This window comes from Astatotilapia calliptera, chromosome 15 (assembly GCF_964374335.1).
Source record: "Astatotilapia calliptera chromosome 15, fAstCal68.1, whole genome shotgun sequence".
NCBI lineage: Eukaryota > Metazoa > Chordata > Actinopteri > Cichliformes > Cichlidae > Astatotilapia > Astatotilapia calliptera.
The window spans coordinates 9,898,318-9,913,393 of record NC_137436.1 but is presented as its reverse complement, the minus strand read 5'-3'; the positions used below and the strand labels follow the sequence as shown (position 1 = coordinate 9,913,393).

The 15,076-nt window shown below is 38.4% G+C and overlaps 1 protein-coding gene across 1 annotated transcript in view; it reads left to right on the top strand.

Moving 5' to 3' along the window:
* The window catches only part of LOC113006786 (potassium channel subfamily K member 2), a 30,608-nt gene extending 17,968 nt beyond the window's left edge, over window positions 1-12,640 (top strand). Inside the window, exons 4-7 of the mRNA XM_026142965.2 lie at window positions 260-420; window positions 2,104-2,299; window positions 4,385-4,527; window positions 8,370-12,640. Coding sequence (XP_025998750.1) covers window positions 260-420; window positions 2,104-2,299; window positions 4,385-4,527; window positions 8,370-8,726 — 857 coding nt within the window. The 3' untranslated portion in view covers window positions 8,727-12,640. The remainder of the gene's footprint in view (window positions 1-259; window positions 421-2,103; window positions 2,300-4,384; window positions 4,528-8,369) is intronic.
* The last annotated feature ends 2,436 nt before the right edge of the window (window positions 12,641-15,076 follow it).

The following is a 15,076-nucleotide window of genomic DNA, read 5'->3' as shown; positions in this document are numbered from 1 at the left end:
AAGAAAAACCAAACACTCGTTCACACGATTTTTCATGATTTAAACTGACAAGCGTGATATAGCAAAAGTAGAGAGCAATACGATTTTTTCAGATTCAACTATGAATCAACAATCGCCTTTAATTTTTATGTTAGAAAGTATGCAAATTGTACATTAAAACTATGTTCTGCTCCAGAGGATAGAATAATTTGGAAACATAACATCACTGAAACTGTCAAGATCCACTCAACATTCACTGTGTGTGTGTCATTTCTCTCAGGATTTGGGAATATCTCTCCTCACACAGAAGGTGGGCGGATCTTCTGTATAATCTATGCCCTGCTGGGGATTCCCCTATTTGGATTCTTACTGGCTGGTGTCGGGGACCAGTTGGGAACTATTTTTGGGAAGGGCATTGCCAAAGTAGAGAAGATGATCGTGGTAAGATATGTTCTCTATCCATCAGTGACATTATACATGAATAAAGTTGTAAAAAGTGAAATTTATTGCGAATTTAGATTAAAAATGAATACAAATCTGTTGATAAGGTAGCTAGGCACTGACTTTTATTACCTTGAAGAGTGTAGCATCTGGTAGATTCCTAGAAGAAAGACAAAAAAAGATGAGGGCCTAATTATCAGATGTTTTTCATTTCCTGATGTACTTTGTTTATCTGTAAAAGTCAGCTGAACTCATACGTCCCCTCAAAAAGTAGTTTAAGAGTCTCCTGTTTCAGTATAAAAGCACTGACAAAAGCATTTTGTCAGGGTACTGATTTTGATGTATAGCTGGCTCTGTCCCTCCCCGGGGAGGAAAAGACAGGTTGGAAGGTCATGGAGACAATGGAAAAAGATGGACTGCCACCTGCTGAACTCACTGCCGTGCAGTGAAGGTGCTGAAAACCATCAGCTTCACTGGTCCCCATGGAAATACAGTGATGCAGTTTTAATTTGTTTCTATAACATTCACTGTAGATTACCTTTCAACTGTGCATTGTTGTACTATGCTTTTTTGAGAGCGATGCGGACATAAGACATCACAGACAGAGTGATCTGAGGGCTGTCTGCTCTTTATACTTTACCTCTGAGGTGCTGTGCTTTGGTCTTACATAACTGCAGAGGAAAAGGGCATGATACCAAGAGACCCAGCTGAAAGCAGTCACCATGAGTGCAAGGGCAGCACAAAAAAGGACAGCGTGCAGAATATAATGCACAGTAACTCAAGCAAAAGACGAACTCTGGGGATAATGAAGAAATGAAATGTGCATGCTGTTGTTGAAGCAGTGCAAGTGCTGACTCTAATGTATCAATTAGCATACAGTAGCTGCTACTAAAAATGTAGTAAATCTGTTATTAGAGCATTTCCAAGGGATGTCAAGTCATGGGTGGGCGTTCCATCTGAGAGTGGAAATAATGTCGCATGAACTTCACAGCTTGAGATGTTAGAAAACATACAATTTATTCCTAGGAAGAGGTCAAAGAAAGTGACTCATTACAATATTCAGATCCATCCATCCATCCATCCATTCGCTTCCGCTTATCCTTTTCAGGGTCGCGGGGGGCGCTGGAGCCTATCCCAGCTGTCATAGGGCGAGAGGCGGGGTACACCCTGGACAGGTCGCCAGTCTGTCGCAGGGCCAACACACAGGGACAGACAACCATTCACACTCACATTCACACCTAATGGAAATTTGGATTTTCCAATTAACCTATCCCCACAGATCCAAATAAATAAATAAATAAAAGCATGGGTTGTTGTTGTTGGTGTTTTTTTCAGTTATTACATTATATGTAGTATACATATTGACAATATCTAAGGCAGGACAGGCAGGAAAAAAATTGGATCGGAATCGGAATAAAAGGATAGCATACAAATAAAAATTCACGATGTATCGCCAGCGGCCGCACCTGTAAGGAAAAGCAAACATCTTGTTTTATTAGCACATCAGAAACCAAAGCACATGGTAACTATTCATAAAATTCAGCCGCAGTGTTTCCATGTAAAGCTTCTGTGCTGTTTGAATTCTTTCAAGCACTTCCCTTTCGCTCCCACAGATTGAATTTAAAGTTTTAGTCTCCGAAAGTGCACATCATGTATTCTTCATGTGAGCTAATCTCCCTACAGAAGTGGAAAGTCAGCCAGACAAAGATTCGCGTCATCTCCACGCTACTCTTTATCCTGTTCGGGTGCCTCATCTTCGTGGCCCTGCCAGCCGTCATCTTCAAGCACATCGAAGATTGGAGCACTCTCGAGTCCATCTACTTTGTCGTCATCACGCTCACCACCATCGGCTTTGGAGACTTTGTCGCTGGAGAAAAAGGTCACTTGAATTTTTCTTTTGTCTTTCATTTTTATGTAGAATCAGTGTATTTATAGTTGAATGATTTATCGGCCAGCCTGACTCAAAGGATCTGCGCAGCAGTGATAAGCCTCCCAGTGCACTACAATTATATTCTGTGCCTCACTTTAATTTACAAGCACCTTAACAGTAGTTCTTATGAACACCGATAACATATTTAACTGTAAAGACCACCAAGCTCATAGCCACTGATTGTGTGAGTCTCTGGAGCTCTACCAGAACATCACATTAGTCTCCCAAATGTTGTCTTCATTTGGTGCTTTGAAGATGTTGATGGGAATTACTTTATATCCAAGCAAGCATAACAGAGCCACTGGTCAGATTATGTTTCTAAGGAGCCAGACCTTCTAGTAATTTTTTACATTAGTTTTGGACAATAGTTTTCCTTCGGACATTGGCTCATTTCACAATAATTATTCCCATTTTGTTCTACCATATTGTTTCATCTTTGTGAAACAGCAAGCTTGTTTTACAGTTGTTGGGGGTTTTTTTGTGCAGAATAAACAATGTGTCACACTGTGTCTGATGGACCAGTTGGCATTTTGTTATCTTCAGATATACCCTGCTTCCTGCTTATTTTCAAATTTTATACAGCTGCTGGAAGTAGATTCATTCTCCTTCCATAAATAAACCCGAGAAGAGCACTGATCATGACTCACCACAAGAAATGTAATAAGCGTACCGCATTTCTTGAAATGTCACACTATTTCATGACGCAAGTCTGTAAACACCCTAAAAGAATAATTATAAACAATTAACTAAACACACTGTACATAATACAGTATGTCTGTGATAGAAAAAGTAAGAGGGTGTACTGTGCATTTTTCGTAGCTTGTGTGTATTTGTGTAGCAGCTGGTATTAGCTTGATTTGACCTTCTTGGCAGATAACAAGAGAGAGGCAGATGGGACAAATCACAAACACTTAGACTGCTGGATTAAACTTCCCTGAACAGGCCTAATGATTATAGATTAGATTGTGGCACCTGTGCCAACCCCCAGTAGCTACACTAAGCTAATCAATGTGGACTCCCGTTAGTTAAAATGTTGTTGTAATGGGAGATTATCTAACTGCACACTGAGCTGGCTGGCTCTGACTCTTCATCCCTGCTGATATTTTACGGAGTCATTGAAAGGTAAGGACCATAATGGGGGCTGAGGCGGCATTTAAATGGGCTTAAGGTAATATGTTCACAATGACAGAAAACCAGAACCAGCCCATGAACTGATGCAACATGGATCTATTATAGAAAAATCATTATATAAAAGCCCCTATTCCTGGGTCATTCATAGAAATAGATTTGGGTGAAGTCAAGCAGAGCGTTGTGCAAAAGTCTTTAGCTACCACTCATTTCTTCCAAGGAGCCAGACACCTTTTTTTGAAAGTGTTCAAGAGACTTTCTTAAAAGTTTTTCTTTGGTTTTTCACTCATTTTCTGTCCATTCCCTGCACCTGACTGTTTTCAAGGCTGACCTACAAATCATTCAATCGTTCAAAAAAAAGGCCCCTAACTCAAGGGAACAACCAGTTTGGGAAAGAACCTATTTTAAATTTTATCTTTAGACATTTTGTTATTAGCAGTCTGCTGCAAAAACAGATGTCAAATCTAACACTTTTAAATGCATAAAATAGCATATTTGCACCAACAAGATGATTCCCAAGAATCTATGAGCTAAAAAAAAAAAAAGCTTTAAAAGGTTGGGGACCAAAGAAATGTCAGGCCTTAAAAAAATATCTACAGCAGATGAAAAGTATCTAAAAGTCATGTACTTAAGAAATTGAATTCAGGTTTAAAGCTTTTTTCTACCGCCAGCTGTGAAACATGGTGGCAACTCTGATTTGGGGCTGATTTCAGCCAGTGCTGTTGGGGATCTTGTAGTAAATATTGGCACACATATATTTAAATTAATATTTGCAGCTATTTCTCATTTTCCAAGCAAAATGTAAATGAGAAATGACAGGCGGCTCGAGACTTTTGCACAGCACTGTAAGTATCCCAGAACGATGTGACCGACTTTTATAACACAGTTTTGTTTGTTGTTCTTCAGGTGGGTTCGAGAAACCAGAATACCTTGATTACTATAAACCCGTGGTGCTCTTCTGGATTTTGGTGGGCTTGGCATACTTTGCTGCAGTGCTAAGTATGATCGGAGACTGGTTTCGGGTTATCTCCAAGAAAACTAAAGAAGAGGCAAGTAGTGCTGTTAAGTTGGCTCTTTTGTTGGTTTTACTGACAACATAAAGCATGCAGATATGCAGAATCTGAACTGAAGTTGAAGAAAGAACTCTGTCAGCCCCTCGAATCCCAAAATTTATCTTAGAGTCTTATGCTAATAGCATCCCATGCTTGAGGAACCAAGCTCGTGGTTGGCACTTACTGAGAGGTCTATTAGCATTTTTCATTTTCACGTTTTTTTTTTTGTTTTTGTTTTTATTGCTGTTTGGCCTTTATTTCACACAAAGTATCCAACAAGTTTGGAACATTTTCCAAAGCCATCCAGCAGGCTGGATTAGAGTCTTTGCTGGGTAAATTCTGGCCCCCAGGCCTTATGTTTGACACCCCTGCTCTACAAAGTATATTGAGAAGTTAGTATTCAGTGAATTTTCACTCTTTAAGTAGCAAAGCCAACAAATTTGTAGTTAATGCATTTTTTTTCCAATGACAGAAAGGTTCAGGTTACTTTTTTTGTACCTGTGAGTACAAACATTTGGTCTGCAGTAAGTTAATAGTCCTGCACACTTTTAAAACAAACACAAGCCTAATCCAACCTAATGAATTGAATAAATAATCATAAAAGAATTTCCACATCATGAAGCATAAATAATCAATATAAGCAAAACTATGATCTGTTCATCTGAAAGATGGCAGCTGGAAAAAAAGCTGTTTTTAAGCCTTGTTGTTTTACACTTCACCCAGACGGAAGAAACTAAAAATCGCTGTGCAAAGGGTGGAAGGCGTCAAGTAAAACTGAAGCAATGAGTTGTTGTAACTGTCTAATATAGAAGGACACTGAGTTCAGCTGTGGCTCACCAATCAGCCTTTTAGATCAAGCGCTTTGTCTCAGAAAATTCTCAATCATTTCTTTCAAATTACAACCAAACAACTGTACATGTGTTAAAGTGTTTCACAATGATGCTACAGATTAACTATCCACAAATATAACTTTGTCAATGGAGGGGTTTCTTTACAGTTACTGAATATGATCCTATTTGTCTCGACTTTTTTAGTTTTTTCCTCACACACAGTTGAAAGTGAAATGCTCAATCTCCATCCTGGCCCCACCCTGTTATGTAAAAATGCCATTTTGTGCAGGACTTGGTCAAAATCTTTGGTGTGTTTGCAGTGGCTGGTGCTGATAAATATGATACTGTGCTGCTGTGGCAGGTTCATTATTTATATGTAGAAAGAATGGGAAAAGCCACACATTCATGCACACATTGAAGGGCATATAGCACTCTATAGTGGGAAATCCTTTCACAGCCATAATTAGGAGTACAGCTGTGTAGGCTGTGAGCTCTGCAGGGAATTGCATTACTGACAGACAAAGTGGGAGACTGAGGGAATGGATTAGGGGAAGGGAAGAGAAAGTGAAAAGACAGCAGGGAAAGCGTGCAGTGTTTGTGCTCCAATGTGCACCATCATTTTCAATTCAAGTGTACCTTAGAGCCTAATAAATAAACAAAACAGCCGGGAGAAACGGGTCTAATTCATAATGAAGGTGGGATCAATGATGTGTTGGCCTAACTCCCTCTTCCCTGTCACTATTCAGGAACCATAAATAAGCATACTGTGCAAAGCACATACAGTATATATCCGCCAGAGGCCTGTTCAGTAGGTCACACACAGCTCAATGACAAAAACTCATTTTTAATTCATTGCTTTAGGCTCCTGCATTAATATTCTTTGGGAAAAAAATCTCAACAGGCCAGTGATGAATGGTTGGGAAAATGTCTGCAACCTCTAATGTGTGTACAACATCTTGTGCCAAATGCAGCAAAAAAAAAAAAAAAACTCGCAACACAGACCCATTTCTAAAAATCACATTGAATTCGGAAACATTTTCCTGCTTTTAAGTCCTTTTAAGTCCGCTAACCTCAGGTTAATGATAGCACAAGAGAATGAGACTAAATGTACTAATGCTTTAAAGGTTTTTATTCTCATTCATTTCCCACTTCTCATAAAGTTCCACATCTGCTGTTGGCCTTTATGGTAGCTAACTTTTATTGCAAATAATGAATGAATGTTAAAAAGGTCTGTCGTGCTCATTTGTTAATTGGAGTGCTGGTATATTTTGTGGAAGAATGCTCTGGATAAGAGCTATTAAACAGGGGTTTGCACTGATTAACAGAAATGACATTTTATAAACCATGTTCATGTAACACATCCAAGTTTTTTTGTTTTTCCTGGATTTAGTGCTTCAACTCCATGTTCTACATTAGAGTTATAAAAAATTACTTTGTCTCTTCACATGAATTAAATTTTAATCTGACTGTGTGACAGAGGATGGCAGTAAAAGTGTCTCTAGTGTAGATGCTTAGAACTGTGCCAGAAATAGAGAAGCCTTGGGGTTGCCATGTCGGTGTCTCAAAACCACCCTTACAACCAGCAATAAGAAGACCAAAACCAGCCTAATATGCTGCAATGGGATCCCCATATTAGTACGGCAGTGTATGTACATGATGAGTAATGTTGGTAGGTTACTGAAGTTAACAAATTTAATATGAATTTTTATTTGTAGATATTTGATTTATTTATTTATGACCAAATTTGGCACATGGGCACATTTGGGACCCTAAAAAGTCTTATCCATATCGGATATTATGATCTCATCCGGTTGTCTAGCAACCTCCTGTCAGTTAAATTTACACATTTTAGCTTTTATGAATCTTTAACAGCCATTTTAACTTCAAGACAACAATAAATTTATGTCAACAGAATTTGAATACTTGGATATTGAACAATATGCTATTCTCATGGTCCTGTGTTTTGGAACCCTAAGTTTTGGAAAGTTTTTGTATTTTGGAACTTTGTATTCTTGGTTATTAAGTGTCCTATTTCAGTTGTGACTGGTTGTTTAGGGTTCTTAGTTTTTTATTGTTTTATTATACTGCTGCTGTGTTTGGTCTTGACAACCTTGGTAGTCTGTTTTTTTTAGTGTTTAGAGTATATTTTTGAATGCTTTACATAGTCTAGCCTCCCCAGTGTCCTTAACTACTTGTTTCTGCTCCCCTTTAGTTATTTTCTGTTTTATTTTGGTAGCTGATTGTTTCTTGTTTTTAGTTTTTCTTCCTTGCCCTGTTTTTAAATTAGGTTCAGCTGTGTCTCGTCACCCTCCTGTATCCACTTCCCTTGATAAACTCAGTGTACATATTTAAGCCCAGTCTTTCCCTTCAGTTGTTGGCAGAGCATCTTATGCCATTCCTGTGTTTGCTGCCTGTTTCTGAGTTGAGCGGATTTAACCTTCTTTCACCCCAACCAGTCGTGGCACATGGCCACCCTTCCCTGAGCCTGGTTCTGTCGGAGGTTTCTTCCTGTTAAAAGGGACTTTTTCCTTCCCCATGTTGCCAAAGTGCTTGCTCGTGGGGGTAACTGTTGCTGGGATTTGGTGCTTTATAAATAAAATTGAATTGAACTAAACTACCTTTCATTTTTTCATTGGCCTTCAGATTCTGGATTCTACAATCACCCTGAATAAACGTTCACCTTGTGTTTAATTTTGTCAACTTTTAATGCTATGTTAAAAGTAGCCCAAATCTGTGGGAAACCCACAAATCTGGCAACCCTGAAGACAGCTTCAGCTCTTTGTCCAAAACGTGCACACAAATTACCAACAAGTGCAACTGCACAATCTATCATAATAATTTTATCACTGTAAAATACCAGCAATGATATAATTCACACATGTTACCCAAACACAAGTAAACAGAGACATTTAGTGCAACTAGACTTTTCTAACACCAGGTGTAGATAGAGAAACTTAGAATCACGTGTTTGATCGCCTTCAAACATCAATCTTCATTCTTTTTCTGCAGGTTGGGGAGTTTCGTGCACATGCAGCAGAATGGACTGCAAATGTGTCAGCAGAGTTCAAAGAGACCCGCAGGCGACTCAGTGTTGACATTTATGACAAGTTTCAGCGTGCTGCATCCATCAAGCGCAAGCTGTCATCTGAGCTGGGTATTAATGCGTCCATCAACCAGGAAATGACCCCTGGCAAGAGGACGCTGTCAGCTAACTTTTGTGAGGACAGAGAGGGTTATCCCACAGTGAATCTTTCCCTCAGTCCTGTCCCGGGGGCCCTGGCGAGGAACGGCAGCCTTTATCTAAACGGCCTCAGTCCAGAATACGCCGACCGACAGGAGATCGCCATCATCGAAAACCTCAAATGAGGAGCAGCGTGAATAATAAGATTTGGGGAGCTGTGTAAAATACATCTAGCCACTGACAGAGATTACAGATACAAACATGCTTTTGTGTTCATTCACAGAGCATCGCTGATGACATACCCAAACACATTTGTTAAGTAGACTGTGTTCCAACCATCGCATAAATCAGTCATGAAGCCATGTACCTTCATGTGTGTGAGCCTCACACATAAAAACACACAGTTTGGATTTAGTCTGTGAAAGAAGTCTGAAGTCTTTATGTCATCAACGTGACTGACTGACTGCTGTGCTAGTGACTGAGCCAAATAAAAAAATAAAAAAAATTGTTCCAGACTGGAGCAAATGATTGTATTGGAGGCATGAGCTTGAAGAAAAAAAGAAAACTCCTCCTGAGCAGAGGAAGGAAATGAAAACCCTGTACCGAGGTAGCAACACACTGGGCATCCTGTCCTCCTACCCCCTGCAAACAAAGACCAATAAATTCATCAAACTTCGGAAGCAATAGACGTGTCTGTGCAAAGCTCCTGCTGAATTTTTCAGAGGCCCTGAAATCTGCATCAGATCGAGAGGATCCTCACTGATAAAAACACTGCATCATCAACAATGAACACGTTCTCTACAAGGCAGCAGCTCTGTGCTAACACAAAGGAATGTCCCTCTTTCTTTTGCATTACGCTTGTTACAGCATGAATTTATATGCCTTGCATCTGCCGGTCAGTCTGCCCTCGCTATAGAGATGAATGTTGACATATTAGTTCCTTTGTGACTGACATTCAGTTTCTCATTATGAGGAATATTCCACTTGTGCCTTACTAAAAAGTATACTGAACCTTTGAGGATGACGGTGTGTGAGAGACTGAGCAGCGCTGGTGCGAGCTCTCATACTACTTATTTTTGAGAACAGCAGTGATAATCATGTGTTTGGGATGTGTCTTGGAAAATAAGTGGACTTTTTTTTTCTTTGACTTGAGGGAGTTTGCATGACAAGGGAGGAGAAAGCATTTTGAGATATATTTGATTACTTGAGGTAACATTTGAGAAAAGGTCACCGCTTTATCAACTGTCTTAGTTTTTTTTCTTTAACCATCTTAATGTGCCGACAGTTACATTAACCACAGTGCCAGGCTTTCTGATCAAACCCTCTAACTCGAGTATACCAAAGCTATGATCCTGCTTTCCTGACAGAAGAATAAGATATTTCTAAAATCTAGCATTTCAGGGTTTTGAAAACTGAATTTAAATGAACTTCTGGCATTTGAGGTACTGTAGTAGTAAAATATCCGAAGCTGTGAGGCACATCTCCACCTTACCGCTCTCTGTGATTGAGCTGGTTGGGGAATAGTTCCTCTATTCGTAACGATAAGGTCTGTTATGTATTGTTGTTAGTGAATGTATACAATCAGAAATCCTTATTTACTGTGTGTCACATTAGTGACCCGATTAAGGCTTTACAGATATACTAGGGGCATCATATAGAAGAAGAAATTATTTAAATAAATGCTGCTCACTTACAGGTTTGGGGATGATGAAAATTTATACTAATGGCAGGAATGTTATTCAGGCACTGCCTATATCTCACTTCCACTTATAATTACTCTATGAATCTATGAATATGAATCTACTTCTTCTTTTAAATTATTAAAATATAAAAGTTAATCAATTTTTAAGGGATATTTTCCATTTTTGTCTCTCCTAGTGTATAGTGCATCTTGCTTGTCTGATTTTGTTCAGTGCATTTAAACAGCAACAGCTGGCACTGTCCCATTCATTTAATAGTGCCATTTACAGTTTTGCAGTTTGTCTTATAAGATGATTTGTTATGCCATATCAACCTTCCTCCATTCTGCTGCCATTAAATACTGCTAATTTGTCAAAGCTGTTGGCATCTTAGAGGTACCCAAAGTGTCCTTTGTCTTGACACTCCAGTTGTGGCAGTAGTGAGGCCAGTCAACCCTTTAGTTCAAGCACACCAGTTACCCTTGAATGCCATTTAACATGCAGGGGTAATGTAAATGAGGATGTTTTAGCAAAAACCACAATCTGGAAATTGAATGCTAAGCTAAACTGAGAGCACAAAGGCCCCAAATGGGACACAAATGAAGTTTCATGGTTGATAGGTTTGTGATTTATAGCACCTCCCCCTGCATCCTTATATGGTCTTTGTTGTTCTTTCACACTTTACAGTTTGGCTTCATCTAATATTCCCATAGCTGCTTTGCCAAGACACAGACAGTGATGAAATTCAGGGAAAAGTAAATTAAAACAGCTTGAACCAACCAAACAAGGTCTTATATAAGGATTAGTTGTCAAATATGTATGTCCATGAACTACCAATTGTAACGTTTAACTAACTTAACTCCAGCTTATATTAGCTTGATATTTCATTACTCATTTAGACGACTTTGGGGGAAAAAAGTAGTTTGTGATATGGTCAGCAAAAGTGACCTTTTAATCTGACCTCAGGATTATGCCAGTACAGTTTTTCTATGTATCTAATATGTTCCAGTTCATTTAAATAAATAAAAATGCAGAAATATGTTTCATTTTTGTATGTATAGAAATCAAATCTGAAGTAATTCTGCTCTTACAAAAAGAAATCATAACTATTGCTGCATATCATCCCATCTCCTAAAGGTGTAAGAAATAGTTTTAATATGTTTTTATTTTTGTTTGTTTGATTTTTGCCTTTCTAAGATCTTTACAGGCTAAGACATTACTTCAATTTTACTTCCCAAGTGACATTAATCCCCAAGTGTGACTCAGTTTAGCGGGCACAACATAATCCCTGACATGTTTTCTTGGTTTGAGCAGAGTCTGGTCGTGTGTGTTCGTGTATAAAAGCCATTCGCTATTATGTGTAATAAAATCAAAGGGGCATCACTGAGGAAAATAGAAAGGAACTTTAACAAATAATACTGTTACTTCTCTTTATGTTTCTAAAAAGCAATCAATATCATGTAAACACTTACCTGTACCATGTGCTGAACTGCAATACACTGGGAGAAAGACTATTAGTACATAATTGCTGAGTAGTCTGAGGAAAGCCATCCCAGCTTTAGTGTAGCTTCTCAAAGCAAAGACTGTGCTGCTGCTTCCCTTGTCAGATACGTGATTAACAGCCTGTGAGTGCTGCAGAAAGTCAAGGAGGACCGTCAATGAAGTATTATATAACATGTCAGGACACGTAAGGCCACATGCACATGGTGGTTTGTATGACCATTAACGACTGCACGACTGAGCGTGTGCGTTCGGGTTTGAAGAAGCTCATTAAGTTTCCGCCCACACACATTACGTTTCCTTCTCTTTTCCCGAGGTGACAGTTTTTAATTAGGTCTGTAGCTCACATCAGAATCCTGATTCGAGCATGGTGAATGTATCCACCCATCGTTGACAGCTGAGAGGAGCCTCATTATAGACGTTAGCACATGCATCATTTAACGCAGCGATAAATGCTTGCAAAGGTGTTCCAATAGCTCATGTGGGTATGCTGTGAAAGGCCTTTTAAAGCTCCAGCCCTCATTAATTCAGAATCAGAATGTCGTAAACAAGAATCATGTATCAATCATAGTCATAATAACAACTTGGGTTTGGAAGATGCATGAGAATTTTACAATTTGTGATGGAAGGACAACACAAATAATTTTCACTGTATTTTTTTTATATATTTCTATTTGTTGAATATATGTGAAGGCTTCATGGACACGTGATCTTTTTTTTTTTTTTGAAACATGACATCATCAAGTGTTGCATGCTATTTTAAATGTTGTTTATTGATCATGAATTTCCTATCCGGGGCTTTGTTTGGTTTTTAAAAACAATATAGCATTGTATGTTTCCAGTGTGTTAATGTATGGTATGTCACATTAAACCATGACCACTTTTTTGAATATTTAGAATAAAAGGTTTTATATGAAAAAGGTCATTTTGTTTTTGTTCTAAAACATGATTTTTTTTTAAAGCACAATTTTTTTTTATTGTAACATTTTACAAATCCAATGATAAGACAAAAAAAGACTGTCTCACTGTATATCAGCGATTTCTACTAAAGATGTAGAACTTTTTAAAAAATGAATTATATGGTTTTAGCTTAATATGATTAACCAAATAGCTGAGCACTGTAAATTTCACCAGATTAACACGGTAACAGTAAATATTGTATTTGTTAGTGATGCATGGGGCACATTTAGTGTCATTATTCCATTATTCCTGCAGCAAAACAAATATTGCTGTTAAATTACAGTAAAGTGCCTGAAGCTAGATTTCTTTCTGGTAACAGTATTTTAAATAAATCCTGCAGCAGACTGATAAAACGGGACTAATGAGCTCTGAACTTTGCTGAAACCTTCTGTTAATGTTTTTGGGAAGTCCAGCAAAAAGAGCACTGCAGTAATCCAGTCTACTGAAAATGAATACATGAGTGATGGAGGCTCATGTCTTGGTTATATTCCTAAAATGGAAGAAGGCTGTCTTTATGATAAAAATCAATGTGAAGTTTAAGCTCAAATCAGAATCTAAAATAAGACTTTTACTGTGAGCTAATGTAACTAACGTATTAATTAACATATCATGTCTGATTTTAGGCCCAATTAAAAGAACTCACATTTTGTCTTTTGTCCTTGTTAAGTTTTAAGAGGTTTGTGGTGATCTATTTGTTGCTGTCAGTCAAATACAGTGTTAGAGAGTTCGTCATCTATCTCAGATAGGTATAGCTATGTATCATCTGCACAACTATGGTAACACATTATGCTGTGTGAACAGGTTGCGAAGTTGTAGCCCATATAAGGGCAAAAGTAATAAACCAATACAACTGCCATGTGGAACACCACAGGAAAAGTCATGAGTGGCTGATACCCAATCTTTCCTGTCAGTGATATATGATCTAAACCAGGGATGTCAAACTCATTTTACATGGTGGACCACATACAGCCCGCTATGATCTTAAGCGGGCCAGAAGAGTGAAGAAAGTCCCTTTCTCTAAGTGTAAAGAAGTTTAACTACACATTTACTTCCTGAGATATTGGGCAATTTCAACAGTAGGTTTCAGTTTTTCTACATGATAAAGAAATTTAAGAAATTTAAGAATTTAAGAAATTTAAGAAATTTAAGAAATGCTGCTGTGGTACAGCAGCATTTCTTAAATTGGGCTTAAATTGTAAGAGGCAAATGTGTAGACTTATAAAAGAGGTTCTAGCAGCTCATTGCCCAGACTCTCCTGTAAGTATAAAGCAGGAGGTTTCTCTTAATTTACAGGAAATGCCCCTTTTTTTCTTAGAATGGTAATTCTATAGTAGATTATCTAATTGGCTATTCAATTATCTATTGCTTAGCTATTTTGGTGTAGTATGAATGGCAGTGAGGGAGGTCTTAATTCGTAAGATGAGCTCTAAAATAAAAAATACAGTTAAAAGACCAACATTTAGGGCCTCATTCACATTTTCTGAAGATGTCCAGTAGTACATCTTTAGCACGAAAAGGGAAGGTTTAATCTGTAATGAGTTTGAAGGTTTTGGTCTGTAATTAGTTAGTATACTAGTATCAAAGTTTGATTGCTTTAGTGGTTTAACTGTGGTTGTTTTAAAAGTGGAAGTAAAAACTCCAACCTCAAGTGATGTGTTAAGATCATTGCAACAGACTCAGAGATTCAGCAAAAAATGTGTTCCAGAGAAGGAGTGAGGACTGGATCTAGTTGTGAGGTGGAGGACTTGCAAGGCCATACAAAAGGTATATTGCTTTACATCAGCAGAAACACCATCTTGAATAACTGCCAACTTGTCCAGAATGAACTCTGCTGCATTTCTTCTTGATAAACAACGTGTGTTTTCTGTGCACCTCAACAATAAAGGACACAGTAGTGCGATAATCACGTAAGTAATGACGCACACCGTCTGATAATGGACAAGTGCTGACAAACTGATCTGAGTCACAAGCTGCAAAATGCTCGTCATGGTTCACAAGCACAGCATGGACCGAGAAGCCTACTCATGAGTGACTGCACTGACACCTTCACTTACCTCGAACGTTTTGTATTGAGAACTGTTTGTGCAATAATGTACAATTCTTCTCTAGGTCGTCCTCGACTTTCTTCTGTGCTAAATACAGAAATACATAAAGCAATTTGCAACGAAAGCACTGACGCCTCTCCGTAGCCTACTACAGTTTCCCTTAATGAAAACTGACAGGTTACTTAATGACTTTCAAGATGGAGAGTGACATTGCACATCACCTTCCAGCCTCTGAGCTGTCAACAGACAGACAGGACTATAAGCACATTCTCGAATGCTGCATTTCACCAAGAGGACACAGCTTCTGACTCTGCTCTTTTAAGAAAGGCTATGATTCACTGCTCCTTGCCT